The sequence below is a fragment of the Panthera onca genome, chromosome B4 (assembly GCF_046562875.1).
Source record: "Panthera onca isolate mPanOnc1 chromosome B4, mPanOnc1 haplotype 2, whole genome shotgun sequence".
NCBI classification, from domain to species: domain Eukaryota; kingdom Metazoa; phylum Chordata; class Mammalia; order Carnivora; family Felidae; genus Panthera; species Panthera onca.
This window is the reverse complement of record NC_138345.1, coordinates 42,332,864-42,350,170: the sequence shown is the minus strand read 5'-3', so window position 1 is coordinate 42,350,170 and position 17,307 is coordinate 42,332,864. Positions and strand designations below refer to the sequence as shown.

Genomic DNA, 17,307 nt, shown 5'->3' with positions numbered 1-17,307 from the left:
ATTTCTTCTACTCTCCCATCTCCACTGCACCACCCTTGTGAAAACCATCATAATTTGTCACTTGCTCTATTGCAATAAGTCCTTCTCCTTTTTTAAAGATTTTATTTAGGGGCGCCTGGGTGGCTCGGTCGGTTAAGCGTCTGACTTCAGCTCAGGTCATGATCTCATGGTCCGTGAGTTCGAGCCCCGCGTCGGGCTCTGTGCTGACAGCTCAGAGCCTGGAGCCTGTTTCAGATTCTGTGTCTCCCTCTCTCTGACCCTCCCCCGTTCATGCTCTGTCTCTCTCTGTCTCAAAAATAAATAAACGTTAAAAAAAATTAAAAATAAATAAATAAAGATTTTATTTACTTTTTAAAAGTAATCTCTACACCTAATGTGGGGCTCAAACTTATCGTCCATGATCCAGGACACTGTTCCATCCATTATTCCCCTTTCTGCCTTAAATTTCTCACCTTCTGCATGTCCTTTCCTACTACCAATGAAAGTCTAAAAATTCTTTTATTTTAACGTTTATTTATTATTGAGAGACAGGGAGAGTCAGAGCATGAGCATGGGAGGAGCAAAGAGAGAGGGAGAGGCAGAATCCGAAGCAGTCTCCAGGCTCCGAGCTGCCAGCACAGAGCCCGACGCGGGGCTCGAACTCCCAAACCGTGAGATCATGACCTGAGCTGAAGTCGGACGCCCAAACGACGGAGCCACCAGGCGCCCCATTACCAATGAAATTCTAAAGTACCCACATCCTGAAATACTCTCATCCTTCCTATACCTCAACTTCTCTAGCGGACTCTGTAAAGGTACTCTCCATTGTCAAATTCCTCCAAAGAGGACTCTATACTTCCTGTTTCTATTTCTTTCTCTCCTATTCAGCATCAACATATATCAGAATAGCTAGTGGTCTGCATAGAAGTTCGGACCTCTGTATGAAATTACACACCTGCTACTTAGCGATATCTTTGGTATGACTGAAACTTTTATTTATTTTATGGAAATAGGCTACGGCCTGTGCCTATGGTGACATACTTGTGAGAAGGTATGGTTTCCTTCAAAGAAGTAGACGTTCTTTTATCTGGAGAAAAGAGGTTAAGTCCAGAAAAAGGAAACCAGAGCTCTTACACATATGTACAAGGAAACTGGACCTCATTCCCTGAGACTTTGAGTTTGATGTGTTTGAGGACCCTCCCAAGAGGTACAAGGGACAGTTGGCCTCTGATAAATGGAACGAGGCCAAGAGCTTCTCAGGAAGATAAGTCTTCAGTGAACCACTTCACTGAAAGAGAAGTATGTATTAAAAAAATTTTTTTAAGGTTTATTTTTTGAGAGAGAGAGAGAGAGAGACAGAGCGTGAGTGGGGGAGGGGCAGAGAGAGAGGGAGACCCCGAATCGGAAGCAGGCTCCAGGCTCTGAACTGTCAGCACAGAGCCTGATGCGGGGCTCGAACCCACTAGTCAAGAGAACATGACCTGAGCCCAAGTCAGCCGCTTAACTCACTGAGCCACCCAGGCACCCCGAGAGAAATATCTATTAATCGTAAGTTGCAATCTTCTTTTTTTCTTTTTTTCGTTCCTAGTCTTTGGAAAGTCTTGCTTTCCAAGGCTTATCTGAGCTGTTTTAAGTTTTGGAGTATAGGGACAGGATTAGAGCAAAAGAAAAGCACTCTGCCCTCCTTGTGGTAGGTACAGTCTTTAGCAATAATTTCCAAAGGAAAAAACTTTTTTTGCTTGAAGGTTCAAGCACTCTTCCCCACATTCCACTGCAACCTCTCTGTTGAAGCTTCGGATGCAAAAGACACGAATAACCTAATGTAAAACCAGTGGCCTTCCTAGCTATCGTCCAATGCATACTCTTTTCATCATTAAAAAAAAAAAAAAGATTATTTATTTAATTTTATTTTTAGGTTTATTTATTTAGAGAGAGGACAGGAGGGGCAGAGAGAGAGAGAGAGAGAGAGAAGAAATCCCAAGCAGGCTCCACACTGTTAGCGCAGAGCCTCATGTGGGGCTTGAACTCACAAATCGTGAGATCATGACCCGAGCAGAAAGCAGAAACCAAGAGTCAGACGTTTAACTGACTGAGCCACCCAGGCGCCCCTAATGTCTATTTATTTTTGAGAGAGAGAGAGAGTGCACAAGCTGGGGAGGGGCAGAGAGAGAGGGAGACAGAGGATATGAAGCAGGCTCTACACTGTCAGTTCAGAGCCCAACACGGGGCTCAAACTCACAAACCGTGAGATCATGACCTGAGCCAAAGTCCGATGCTCCACTGACTGAGCCACCCAGGTGCCTCCTTCTTTTCATCATTTAAACTGTTAATGAGCCCCCCCCCTCCCCAACCTCAATCTCTCTCAGCTCCCACACCATTTTCTAGGTAGTCTTCAACTTTTCTAATTTCTACTTTTTTTCTTTCTCCATTGGGCTCTTCTTCAATGACTCTTAAACATCAGGTTCATCTTTGAACCGATTCTCAAGTGGTCTCAACCTCACTCACAGAAGGGACTTCAAAATTTGGCTTTTACTCCAAACATTCTTTTGATTTCCATAGCAAATTTATAATTGCCTGCTGTGAATCTCCACCTGGATACCCTATAAATACCTCAAGTTCAGTATGCTCAAAACAGATCTTCCAAATCTGCTTCTGCTTTTCCTCCCCCAACTGATTTCTCCACTTTGATTAATGAAGTTACCATTAATGGTTAATGAAGTTAATTTTAGTTCTTAAACTAAAATTTCTGATGTTTCTGTCTCCTTCACTTTCCAACTGTCAAGTACTTTTAAGTCTGCTTTAAAAAAATGTCCCTAGGGGCGCCTGGGTGGCTCAGTTTGTTAAACACCTAATTTCCACTCAAGTCATGATCTTGCGGTTCATGAGTTCGAGCGCCACGTCTGAGCTGTCAGCACAGAGCCTGGAGCCTGCTTCGGATTCTGTGTCCCCCTCTCTCTCTACCCTTCCCCTGCTCATGTTCTGTTTCTCTCTCTCTTGGAAATATTAAAAAAAAAAAAAAAAAGAAAGAAAAAGTTTAAAAAAAATGTCCCTCAATACTGGCTTAGTTATTGATAAGATCAAAGTTTATTTTGAAAATGGTGCCATTACAACTGGATATCCATGAACATAAAAATGAAGTTGAATCCCTTCCTCACTTAAAAATTAATTCAAAATGGTTCACAAATCTAAATATAAACACTTTTGACTTGGGTTAGACACAAAGCTTTTTGTGTTATAATATCAGAAGTACAAGTAAGGAAAGAAAAATTTGATAAAGTGAACTGCATCAACATAAAACTTTTGTGTTTCAAAGAATACCATCAAAAACAAAACACCAAAGAATACCATCAAGAAAGTGAAAGAACAACCTATACAATGAGAAAATATAATTCATATATCTGATAAAGAACATAAACAGAATATACAAGAGATTACAACTCGGGGCACCTGGCAGGCTCAGTCAGTAGACCATGCGACTTGTGATCTCTTGGGGTTGTGAGTTCAAGTCCCACATTGGGCACAGAGCTCACAAAAAAGAAAAAGAAAGAAAAAGAAAAAAAAGAATTTACAACTCAACAAAAGATAATCCAATTAAAAATGTGCAAAGGACTTGAACAGACATGCCTTCAAAGAAGATGCACCAATGGCCAATAAGCAAGAAACATCTTCAGTCTTTGAGGGAATGCAAATTAAACTCATATTGAGATGCCAATTTATATGCACTAGAACAGCTATAATAAAAATGACAAAATAAGAATTGTTCCAAGGATATGGAGAAATGAGGATCCTCGCATATGGCTGGTGTATATGTAAAATGGTGCAGTGCTTTGGAAAATAATTAAACGCAGAATTACTGTATGACCTAGCAATTTCACTCCAATGTAAATACCCAAGGGAATTGAAAACTTATGTCCACATAAAAACTTGCACATGAATGTTCATAACAGGGGCGCCTGAATGGCTCAGTTGGTTAAGTGTCTGACTCTGGATCTCAGCTCAGCCATGATCTCATGGTTTGTGAGATTGAGCCCCGCATCAGGCTCTGTGCTGACAGCCCAGAGCCTACTTGGGATTCTCCCTCTCCCCCTCTGCCCCATTCCCTGCTTGCCATATACTCTCTCTCTCTCTCTCTCAAAATAAAAAAATATATAATAATGTTCGTAACAGTATCATTCATAAGAGTCAAAAATGGAAAAAAAACCCCAAGTGTTCATTAAGCGATCAATGGATAAACACATGCAGGATTATCATCGTATAATTAAATATTATTTGTCCACAGAAAGGAAAGAAGTACATGTTACAACATGGATGAGCCTTGAAATATGCTAAGTCAAAGAGGCCAGTCCCAAAAGGTCTTGTACTTTATGGTTCCATTCATGAAATGTCCAGTATGGGCAAATCTAGAGAGACAGAAAGTACCTTAGTGGTTGCCAAGGGCTGGGAGAGGTTAAGGAAGAATGCAGAAAGACTGCTAATGGTTGTGGGGCCCCTTTGGGGGTGATGAAATGTTCTCAGATTGATTAATGGTTGTGAATCTCTGGGAACATACTAAAAACCCTTGAATTGTAACACTTTTTTTTTAAGTAGGTGAATTATATGCTATGAACTGTATCTCAATCAAGCTGTTATATTTAAAAAAAAAAAAAGTCCCTCAAATCTGTCTTCTATTCCCCATGCTCATAGTCAGTCACTGCTTCAATTTGCAGTGAATACCAACTGGTCCCATTTTCTTCAATTTCCCCAGGTATAATCATATACTTCATTATCACTATAATCGCCTTTTTAAAATACAGATCTGTTCTCAGCAAAACCTGTAACATGCAAGTTATAAAGAGTAAACCTTATAAACATGACCACAGAAAATGAAAACTTTCCATTTTTTTAAGTTTATTGATTTATTTTGGGAGGGGGTGAAAGCTGGAGAGTAGCAGACAGAGAGAAAGAGAGACAATCCCAAGCGGGCTCCGCACTGCCAGCAGGTAGCCCGGTGTGGGGCCTGAGCCCAAGAACCGTGAGATCATAACCTGAGCCAAAATCAAGAGTTGGGTGCTCAACCACCTGAGCCACCCAGGTGCCCGTAAAATTAAAACTCTCTATGTGATAAAACATGATCAAATTAAAAAAAAAAAACAAAAAACTGGGGCACCTGGGTGGCTCAGTTAGTTAAGCATCCGACTTGTCTCAGATCATGACCTCATGGCTGGCGGCTTTGAGCCTTGCATCAGCCTGCATAGGGTCAGTGCACACCCTGTTTGGGATTCTCTCTCCCCTCTCTCTGCCCCTCCCTGACTTGCTCTTTCTCTCTCTCTCAAAATAAATAAATTAATTAATTAAAATAAATTAAGGGGCCCCTGGATGGCTCAGTCGGTTAAGCGTCCGACTTCGGCTCAGGTCATGATCTCACCGTTCAGGAGTTCGAGCCCCCGTATCGAGCTCTGTGCTGACAGCTCAGAGCCTGGAGCCTGCTTCTGATTCTGTGTCTCCCTCTCTCTCTCTCTCTCTCTCTCTCTGCCCCTCCCCTGCTCGCACTCTATCTCTCTCTCTCAAAAATGAATAAACATAAAAAAATTAAAACTAAATAAATAAATAAATAAAATTTAAAAAAATTGGCAAAGAAGTGTGCAACTCATATGACAAAGGCTTAATTTTCATAATATACAAAGAGCTCTTTCATAGCAATAAAAGAAAGTGAACAATGAAAGACAATAACAGGCCAAGCACAGGAACAAGCACGTGTACAGGAAGATTCAGTAATGGCCAAAACAAAAAGACATCCAAACTTAGGAACAAAACAAATGAAAAGAAAAAGGGTTTTGTTTTTGCTTTTGTTCTCCCTACCGAGATTGTTAAAAAGTATGATGACTGACAATCCCCAGGCCTGGCTAAGGTTTTGGAGAATAGACACTTGCAGGGTGCCTGTCTGTGCTGACAGCATGAAGCCTGCTTGGGATTCTGTCTCCCTCTCTCTGCCCCTCCCCTACCCGTGCTCTCTCTCTCTCTCTCAAAAAACAATAAACATTTAAAAAATTAAAAAAAAAAAAAAAAAAAGAAAATAGACACTTGCAATACATGTAAAGTTTGTAAACATTCATTTTATTATTTTTTTTAAGTGTTTATTTATTATTTCGAGAAAGAGAAGGAGAACGTGTGTGGGAGCCGGGGAGGGGAGGAGAGAGAGGGAGACAGAAGATCTGAAGCGGCCTCTGCACTGTTAGTGCAAATCCCGATGGGGGGCTTGAACTCATGAACTGTAAGATCATGACCTGAGCCAAAGTCGGACGCTTTACCAACTAAACCACCGAAGCGCCCCTGTATACGTTATTTATTTTTGAGAGAGAGAGACAGAGTGTGAGTAGGGGAGAGGCAGGGAGAGAGGGAGACACAGAATCTGAAGCAGGCTCCAGGCTCTGAGCTGTCAGCACAGTAGAGCACACAACTCTTAATCTCAGGGTCCTGAGTTCAAGCCCTACACTGGGCGTGGAGCCACCTTAAAAAAAAAATGTTACCTATAATCTCACCTTGCACTATATATTCTCCCTAACATACCAGTCACAACTACATCGATACTATTTTCAATTCCCCAGGAAACACCAAGCTCTCTTGCACCTTAGGGCTGTCTATATATGTTCCCTCTGCCAAGAATGCTTTTTTCTCCCATGGCTAGCATATTTTTTTTAGGTCCCAGCTTCCATGTCACTACTGAGAAAGGACTTCCCTACTCACTCTTCCTAAAGAAGACCCTTCTCTGTTAATCTGTTTTAAGTGCTTGTTGTTTCCTTCAATGCCCGGCTTGGTATCTGCCGTAGAATAGGCTCTCAATAACTGCAGAAGGAATAAATAGTATAGGTATCAATAAAATACTATGTCCTTATTAAAAATAATAAAATATAAGTATATATATGGACTTGAAAACATGTCTAGGTAGGGGCGCCTGGGTGGCTCAGTTGGTTAAGCATCCAGCTTCAGCCCAGGTCATGATCTAGTGGTTCATGAGTTCAAGCCCAGAGTGCAGCTCTGTGCTGACAGCTTGGAGCTGGGAACCTGCTTGGGATTCTGTGTCTCCCTCTCCCTCTGCCCCTCTCCTGCTTGCACTCTGTCTCTCTCTCTCTCGAAAATAAACATTAAAAAAAAAATGGTTTTAAAAAAAGAAAAAAGGAAACATGTCTAGGTATATGCTTCTTCCCTGTATATATATATTTTAATGTTTTATTTATTTATTTTGAGAGAGAGCATGCACATACTCGTGCACCGGAGCACAAGTGGGGGAGGGGCAGAGAGACAGAATCCCAAGCAGGTTCCACGCTGTCAGCATAGAGCCCATCGCAGGACTCCGACCTGCAAACCGTGAGATCATCACGTAAGCCGAAATCAAGAGTCGGACGCTTAACCAACTAAGCCACCCAGGCGCCTCTCTCCACTGTATATTTTACCTTTTTTTCTTTTTTTTTCCAGGTAAGCTCTATGCCCAACACAGGGCTCAAATTCACAGCTCTGAGATCAAGATCACATGCTCTACTGACTGAGCCAGCCAGGTGCCCTTCTTCACTGTGTATTTTTAAAATAACGTATGTTCATTTTTGTAAATGTATTTTTTTACTTAAAAATATGAAAAGTAAAAAGTGAAAGACTCACTGCATTCCTGTTCAATTTCAAGATTAACAAGGGTTAAACTTTGGGGGTGTAATACACAACACATATACATACAGACGTTATAGACATTAACAAGGGTTCAACTTTGGGGGTGTAATACACAACACATGAGCACACATATACATACACACGTTATAGACGAATGCATACCCATGCTTTCTGCTTGTCTAGATGTACGATTTGTAGAACGGTTTCTACATTCTTTTTGTATCAGTACATTTCGATATGCTACACAGTAGCCCATAATATGGTAGGGGACACCACAATTTATCGTTCCTTTAGGATGCACTTCTATCGCAAATAAGTCTGCAATAAACGTCTTTGTGCATTTATACTATGAACGTCTCTCAGAGAATCTTATAGGAAAAGTTTACAGATACGACATTGTTATTTCAAAGGTAGATACAGATTTTTTTAAAAGTTTTGAAGCATATTTATTTTGAGAGAGAGGTAGAGCACGCACATATGCTTGGGAGTGGGAGAGGAGCAGAGAGAAAGGGTGACAGAGAAGATGCCAAGCAGAGATCTGCGCTGTTAGCACAGAGCCCGGTGGAGGGCTTGAGCCCACAAACCGCCAGATCATGACCTGAGCCGGAATCAAGAGTCAGATGCTTAACTGACTGAGCCACCCAGGTGTCCCTCAAAGGTAGATATACTTTAAATTCTGAATAGAATTGCTAGGTTTCCCTTTCCTAAAGTCCTGATTCTTATTCCCACCACATCCATAAAGAGTGTCTTGTTATATCCCTGCCAAAACTAAATATTGATCATTCTTTTAAATTTGTCTCGTCTCATAGGTAAAAATAGGGTATCATTTCTATGTTGAATGTTATTAGTGAAGTAGGATATAGTTACATATGCTCACGTTTTTGTTGCAGTTGATCATGTTTGTGTGATCTGCCTCCTCATAGAAGATACTTATTACTTCCAAAAAGGCAGTGGCCAAAAGCATGGTTGGAATGATCTCCTTTCTGGGGTGCCTGGGTGGCTCAGTCAGTGGAGCATCGGGATTCTTGATCGTGGCTCAGATTATGATCTCAAGGTTTGTGAGACTGAGCCCTGCATCAACCTCTGCGTTGACAGCACAGAGCCTGCCTGGGATTCTCTCACTCCCTCTCTTCTGCCCATACCCTGTTCGTGTGTGCATGTGCTCTCTCTCTTTCAAAATAAATAAACATAGGGGCTCCTGGGTGGCTCAGTCGGTTAGGTGGCCGACTTCAGCTCAGGTCACAAACTCGAGGTCCGTGAGTTCAAGCCCGGTGTCGGGCTCCGTGCTGACAGCTCAGAGCCTGGAGCCTGGTTCAGGTTCTGTGTCTCCCTCTCTCTCTCTGACCCTCCCCCGTTCATGCTCTATCTCTCTCTGTCTCAAAAATAAATAAACGTTAATAAATAAATAAATAAATAAATAAACATAAAAGACGAGAATGATCTCATTCTTAGGAATGAATAAGTTATACATAAACACATGCACATGTGCACAGGAAAAATATGGAGCATTATACGAAATGGTTAACTCTAGTGAGTGGGATTATTTGCTTTATCTGATATATATTTTTGTGGAACAAATGAAGAGAGAAAAAAAAGAATAGGTGTGCTTTGTTTGGTAGTAAAAAATAATAGTGAAAAATATTTTTAAACAGAACTAATTATATCACTGGTTGTACCAAACCTCTTCAATGACTGCTGCCTACAATATAAAATTCATATTGATTAATGAAGCACTCAAAACCCTCCACCACTGACTTTATTTCCAGCCTCCTCATTCACTCCTATCTAATCGGGTCACACAGACTACCTTTATACTCTTTGTGTTATATTTTCTCTGTCTGAAACATGGTTATTTACTGTATCTGCCAGTGGCCATCCCTTCAAGGCCCAGCTCAAATGTCCCTCCACTTGTGCTCTTTCCAATGCCCAGAAACAATAATCTCTCTGGAGTACTTACACAGAACTTTTTTTTTTTTTTTTGACATTTACAGTTCCATTATGGGACTATCCACAACCTTGTTATGTTTTAAAATTGAATATACACATTAATTTCTTTAGTTTCCCTTCGTTTTCTCCCAGCACTCAGTACAGGGCCTAGAATTGTAAAGGAGCCCTCGTGTGGGGCAGAATGGCAATAGGCCGTGTCAGTACTGAATTATCAGACTTATGAGAGATGGAAACACGGGAGACTTAAAAGACTCATCAACTCCCATGATGACCCCACATGACTGTGCAGATCGTGTCTGCACACCCCATGTCACCATGCACGACAGAGTTATGTGAATAAACCGCCCCCCCCACCCTCAGCAGTGCATGACTTCCGGTCTTGCATGGGGGACTTGGGGAAGAGATACAAAATTCAGGCAGAAGGAAGGGTGTGGTAGTGACCAGGAAGGTTTCCTCTTTGAGAAGATAAGTTGAGAAAGACCTGAAGGCCTGACAATTTAGGAGGGAGAGAGATAGGAGAAAATAGTGTTCTAGGTTGAGGGTACCGTGTGAGAAAGATCTCGAAGGATAGAGTATGGTATGTTTGTGAACCTGCCAAAATGTCTGCATGGCTGAAGTGTAGAGGGCCAAGGGATGAGAAGAGGCCGGGAAGTTAAGTAGGGATCATATCACAAAAGGCTTAATATGCTAGGTGAAGGAGTTTGGACTTTATTCTGAGTACCAGAGACAGCTAGCAGGTTCAGCACTCTAATAACATGAGCACAAATTTTAGCAAGATTACTAAGATTACTAAAACTAGTTAGGGGCTTTCATACTAACAGAGGGTGATGACTGGAAGGTGGGCTCAGAATATCAGGTAAAGATTGGGGGCCTGGCTGGCTTGGTCAAAGGAGCACGCGACTCTTGATCTCGGGGTTGTGGTTCAAGCCCCACACTCGATGTAGAGATTACTTAAATAAATCTTACATGGGCGCCTGGGTGGCTCAGTCAGTCAAGCGTCCAACTTCAGCTCAGGTCATGATCAGGTTAGTGAATTCAAGCCCTGAGTCGGGCTCTGTGCTGACAGCTCAGAGCCTAGAGCCTGCTTCAGATTCTGTGTCTCCCTCTCTCTCTGCTTCTCCCCCACCCATGCTCTGTCTCTCTCTCTGTCTCTCAAAAATGAATAAACATTAAAAAAAATTTTTTTTTAGGGGCGCCTGGGTGGCTCAGTTGGTTAAGCATCCGACTTCGGCTCAGGTCATGATCTCACAGTTCGTGAGTTCGAGCCCTGCGTCGGGCTCTGTGCTGACAGCTCAGAGCCTGGAGCCTGCTTCACATTCTGTGTCTCCCTCTCTCTCTGCCCCTTCCCTGCTCATGCTGTGTCTCTCTCTGTCTCAAAAATAAATAAACATTAAAAAAAATTTTTTTAAATATATTTTTTTAAATAAATGAAATCTAAAAAAAAAAAAGAATATCAGGCATGAAAGGACTTAATACGTACATCTGATGTAAACCTCTATTTTCAAGTAAATTTCCCTGAGAGGCAGATGGTATGATTACTTGTTTGATTTTGTTTTTCCTAAACTACAGACAACAAAAATAATCCATAGAAATAGTTGTGACAAAGCAGGAAAAATAATACAGAACCTGACCTGGGGGTGTTTATTCAATAAACATTTACTGATCAACTATTATATATTGAGTCTTTGGCACTAATCTCTGTATACCCATAGAGATGTATTATGGATTAAAGCCACTGTAAGCTTCTAGACATGTCCTATCTGATCATGGAGAAAACCCTTTCTGAGAGCTGGTGACCCTCCTTGTAGAAGAAAGTCTTTTAGAAAATATTTCAGCTAATCTCAGTTCGTTTCTCCACAACAAAGGCAAGGTTACATATTCATTAGAGATCAGGTGCTGACTAACTTGACATTTACTGTCCTTTAGCATTCACAGCCTTGAATCCTATTGGTTTTGGAAGAATAACCTCACGTTTAGCCACTACAAGGAGCCTGTGCAGACTGACCTTCTCCTGTCTCTCTCTCCCTCACTGGGAAGAACTAGACTTCTTCAGGCCTGTCACAGTTTCACCAAGGGGATTGTCTCATGTCTGGGGCATGTTTATTTTCATCTCTGATTGTTCCATATCACTTTCCTTCTCCTTTATCACCGCCACTTTGGAGCCATAGATAACATATTACAACCTAAGAACAAAAAACATTTGGAATGTTTGGTACTCAGACAGGGAGAGGTGTCTGGGAGGGAGCATAGGCAAGAAGAGGGGAAAGGTAAGGTGTGCTGACACTCCCTGGCAGTAGGCATGGGAAACCCCACCTGCAAAGTCCTGGAGACAATGGCTCTTGCTTAAGAATCAGAGTCAGGGGCGCGTGGGTGGCTCAGCCGGTTAAATGTCTGAGGCTTGATTTGGCTCGGGCCATGATCTCATGGTTCCTGAGTTTGAACCCCATGTCAGGCTCCGTACTGACAGCACTGGGCCTGCTTGGGATCCCCTCTCCCTCTCTCTCTGCTCCTCTGCCACTTGTGCTTGCTCTCATACTCTCCCAAAATACATAAACTTAACAAAATAAAAAAAAAATAAAGAGAGAGTCAGAGCCCGGTTCTGGAAACTGCAAAAATTACATGATCTGTAAAGTCTCTTCCAATTTAAAAAATTTACAATTCTCATTGTAAGATTTCACCAACATGTCTATTCATCAGGTTGATCCATAAAGAGAAATAAATCATTCTCCACTGAAGTTAGGACTGAGGACTCGAGCCTCAGAAAAATCTTGGAATAGTAGAAGTAAATTTCTGGGATTTCCTACAGTTCCCGCAGTAGAGTCCTGTAAAAGTTATCTAAAGCATTAACAACCCTCTGCCTCTAACTTTTGGCTCCTCTGCCAATATAATCGTCAGTAGGACAAAATTACAGGCATACCTTTTTTTTTTTTAATTGCATTTTGCTTTATTGTGCTTTGAAGATACTGTGTTTTTTATAAACTGACGGTTTGTGGCAACAGTGTGTTGAACAAGTCTATTGGCACCATTTTTCCAACAGCATTTGCTCACTTTATATCTCTGTCACATTTGGTAATTCTCACAATATTTCAAAATTTGTCGTTATTATCATACTTCTTTTGGTGACCTGTGATCGGTGATCTTTGATATTACTACTGTAATTGTTCTGGGGTGCCCCAAGCCGTGCCATATAAGATGGTGAACTTAATGGATAAATGTGTGCGTCCTGACTTGCTCCACTGACTGACCATTCCCCCAACTCTCTCCTTCTCCTTGGGCCTCCCTACTCCCCAAGACACAAATTCCCCAAGACACGACAATATTGAAATTAGGCCACTTAATAACCCTACAATAGTCTCTAACTGTTCAAGTGAAAGGAAGAGTTGCACATCTCTCACTTTAAATCAAAAGCTAGCAATGATGAAGCTTAGTGAGGAAGGCATGTTCAAAGTTCAGACAGGCTTCTTGCATCAAAGGGTTATAAATGCAGAGGAAAAATTCTCGGAAATGAAAAGGAAATGAAAAGTGCTACTCCAGTGAACGCAGAAATGATAAGGAAATGAAACAGCCTTATTGCTGATAATGGAAAAAGTTTTAGAGGTCTGGATAGAGGATCAAACCAGCCATCATATTTCCTTAAGCCGAAGCCTAATCCAGAGCAAGGCCTTAAGTCTCTTCAATCCAATGAAGGCTGAGAGAGACGAGGAAGCCGCAGAAGAAAAGTCTGAAGCTAACAGAGGTTGGTTCAGGGGGTTTGAGGGAAGAAGTCATCTCTATAACATAAAAGTGCACGGTGAGGCAGCAAGTGCTAACGTAGAAGCTGCAGCAACTTGTCCAGAAGACCTAGCTCGGATAATTAATGAAGGCGGCCACGCTAAACAGCCAACCGAACTTCAGTGTAGACAGACGGCCTTCTACGGAGAGAAGATGACACCTAGGACTTTCATAGCTACAGAGGAGAAGTCGGTGCCTGGCCTCGAAGTTTCAGAGGACAGGCTGACTCTCTTGCAAGGGGTAATGCGGCTGGTGACTAAGCTGAAGCCAGTGCTCGTGCACATTCTGGAAGTCCCAGGGCCTCAAGAATTCTAACTCGACTCTGCCTGTGCTCTGTAACTGGAAGAGCAAAGCCTGGAAGACAGCACATCTATTTACAACATGGTTTACTGAATATCTTACCCACCGCTGAGACCTACTCCTCAGAAGAAAAGACTTCTTTCCAAACACGACTGTTCATTGACAACGCACCTGGTCACCCAGGAGCTCCGATGGAGATGTCCGATGAGATTCCTGCTGTTTTCACGCCTGCTAGCACAACAGCCATTCTGCAGGGCGCATATCGAAGAATAAGTCTACTTCAAGTCTTATTTAAGAAATGCATTTTGTGGGGCACCTGGTGGCTCAGTCGGTTAAGCGTCCGACTTCGGCTCAGGTCATGATCTCATGGCTTTTGGGTTTGAGCCCCGCGTCAGGCTCTGTGCTGGCAGCTCAGAGCCTGGAGCCTGCTTCAGATTCTGTGTCCCCCTCTCTCTCCGCCCACCCCTGCCTGTGCTCTGTCTCTCTCTGTCTTTCAAAAATGAATAAACATTAAAAAAAGTAAAAGAAAAAAAGAAAAAAGAAATACATTTTGTGAGGCTTTAGCTAGCAGAGACAGTGATTCCTCCAATGGATCTTGGCAAAGTAAATTGAAAACCTTCTGGAAGGGATTTACCATTTTAGATGCCATTAAGAACATCTGTGATTCGTGGGAAAGGGTTGAAGTATCAACGTGAACAGGAGTTTGGAAGATGGTGATTCCAAATCTCTTTGATGACTTTGAGAAGTTCAAGCCCTCGGTGGAGAAGGACCTGCAGGTGTGGTAGAAACAGCAAGAGAACTACATCGGAAGTGGAGCCTGAAGCTGCGACCGAGTTTCTGGAATCTCAAGATAAACCTTGAACAGATGAGGAGTTGCCTCTCGCGGATGAGCAAAGAAAGTGGTTTCTCAAGATGGCATCTACTCCTGTTGAAGACGCTGTGAAGCCTGTTGAAATGACCACAACCGATTTCGAACATTACATATATCTGAGCTGATAGAGCAGCAGCAGGGTGTGAGAGGACTGGTTCCAATTTTGAAAGAAGTTGTACTGTGGGTGAAATGTTATCAAACGGCATCGCATGCTACAGAGCAATCATTTGTGAAAGGAGTCAATCAATGGGGCCAACTTCACTGTTTTCTTATTTTAAGAAAATGCCACGGGTGCCCATCTGGCAGTTGGTAGACTATGCAACTCTTTTTTTCCCCAAGTTTATTTTTAGAGAGAGAAAGAGAGAGAGAGAGAGAGATCTAGAAGGGGAGGGGCAGAGAGAGTCGGAGAGGGCGAGAATCCCAAGCAGGCTCCATGCTGTCAGCACAAGGCTTGATGTGGGGCTTGATCTCACAAACACTGAGATATGAGCTAAGCTGAAGTCAAGAGTCAGACGCTTAACCAACTGAGCCACCAGGCACCCTGAGCATGAAACTCTTGATCTAGGATTCTTAAGTTCAAGCCCCACATTGGGCCTACAACTTATTGAAAGAAAGAAAGAAAGAAAGAAAGAAAGAAAGAAAGAAAGAAAGAAAGAGCCATAACTACCCCATTCTTTAGCAACCACCACCCTGATCAGTCATCAACATCAAGGCAACACCCTCCACCAGCAAAAAGTTCAGAGAATGGTTAGCATTTCTAAGCCATAAAGTACTTTTTTTTCTTTTTTTAATAATTTTTTTAAACGTTTATTCATTATTGAGAGATAGAGAGAGACAGAGCATGAGCAGGGGAGGAGCAGAGAGAGGGGGAGACACAGAATCCGAAGCAGGCTCCAGGCTCCGAGCTGTCAGCACAGAGCCCGATGCGGGGCTTGAACTCACAAACCGTGAGATCATGACCTGAACGGAAGTCAGACACCCAACAGACTGAGCCACCCAGGTACCCCTAAAGAACTTTTTTTCTTAAAATTTATTTTAGCGGGGTGGAGAGGAGAAGGAAGAGAGAGAATCTCAAGCAGGCTCCACACTCAGTGAAGAGCCCAATGCAGGGCTCGATCCCATGACCCCGGGATCATGACCTGAGCCAATATCACAATTCGGACACTTAACCAACTGAGCCACCCAGGTGCCCCTACGGTATTAAAAAAAAAAAAAATGTTTATTTAGTTTTGAGAGAAAGAGCAAGCAAGCAAGAGTGCATGAGCCGGGGAGGGGCAGAGAAAGGGAGACAGAGAATCCCAAACAGGCTCTGCCTGTCAGCCCCACGTGGGACTGGAACTCATGAACTGTGAGATCATGACCGGAACTGAAAGAGTTGGATGCTTGACAACTGAGCCACCCAGGAGCCCCCTGAAGTATTTTTCTAATTAAGGAATGTACATTGTGTTTTTCAGCCATGAAGCTAGCGCACACTTAATAGACTATAGTATCGTGTACGTATAACTTTTATATGCACCGGGAAACCATAAAATTCATCCGACTTAGCTGATTGTGATATACGCTTTACTGTGCTGGCTGGAACTGCACCTGCAGTATCTCTGAGATAGGCCTTTATTAGGTAGGCAATTCGTTGAAGGACTGTAATGTGTTGCAAAGTGGGTTTTTTTTTGCAATGTGTTTTTTGAAGAAAAGTAATTCATTCTAAGCATGAGGGGTAACAGAAACAGGAAGAGTTGCCAGATTTAGCAAAAACCAAACAGAATGCTGTTACGTTTGAATTTCAAATGAATAATGAATACTTTTTATAGTGTTAATGTGCCCATGCAATGTTTGAGACATACCTACACGGAAAAACTATTTTCTCTGGCAACAACCGTAACCAGGGAGCTGAAGTTCTATTCCATCTCATACATTGTCAAGAGGATTAAATCGGAAAAAGTGGCAAAGTACCTAATGCAATTATCAGTAAATAAAAGCTCTCCGTGCCTTCTTAGGCTGAGGAATATGATGCTATTAATTTTCAATTATCTGTGTCGATTACACGTGTACATTATCCCAGTCACCCACCATACTTCTGGGTCATTCCCTGCCCCCGTCCATCTCTCTCAGCTATAGCAATGAAAAATAGGAAAAAATACTTGGTAGTGAATGAAACATAATTATAAAAGAAAATCTGCTAGTGGATATCGAAAAAGTCATAAATTGTTATGTTTTAAGCATACAATAGCTTCCATTATGACAAAGAATTCGTTTTATACTTTGCAGCTTCAGATGTTTGAAAGAATTTATTGTATAAAGTGAAAGGGCCTATTATAAACCTGTATACCTTGGCTGATTTGTGCTTTATGGATTAGTTCTGTAGCATCAGAGCTAGGCATGGAGTTATTGAGAGGATTAAATAACCTACATTAAAGTGCTTTGGAAATCGTAAAGTTCTGAGCTGTTGGTGCCGAGGGCCACAAAGCCCCGGAAGTGAAGGTTACTTGCCAGAGGTCAGTAGACAGTTCATCCCACAGGTGGACTTTCCCTCAGAGGCCTTTCTCTTTGTTTGTAGTGTTGGAAATCGAAGAGTGTCATTTGCTCAGTAAAATGACTTCATCACTTCCTTGGGTAACCCCTTACCTCCCACTCTGGACATTAGGCAACCCAACATGAGTTACACCCTTTTAAGATAGTTATGTCAATTGCAGTGCTTATTTATTTTCTGATGACAGGGCTTTTGGTTTGTTTTTTTTAATTTTCTTTTTTAATGTTTATTTATTTCTGAGAGAGAGAGAGAGAGGCAGAGCGCGAGTGGGGGA

At 42.1% G+C, this 17,307-nt stretch overlaps 1 protein-coding gene across 9 annotated transcripts in view; it reads right to left on the bottom strand.

Annotated features, from left to right (window-relative positions):
• Positions 1 to 17,307, bottom strand: part of SLC2A3 (solute carrier family 2 member 3) — an 88,752-nt gene that overhangs the window by 58,471 nt on the left and 12,974 nt on the right. For 5 of the 9 annotated variants that reach the window (XM_060658479.3, XM_060658476.3, XM_060658477.3 and 2 more), the window contains exon 3: positions 6,703 to 6,801. The exons of the other annotated variants lie outside the window; for them this stretch is intronic. In XM_060658479.3, the coding sequence (XP_060514462.1) occupies positions 6,703 to 6,801 (99 nt within the window). The remainder of the gene's footprint in view (positions 1 to 6,702; positions 6,802 to 17,307) is intronic. 9 annotated transcript variants of the gene reach the window in all.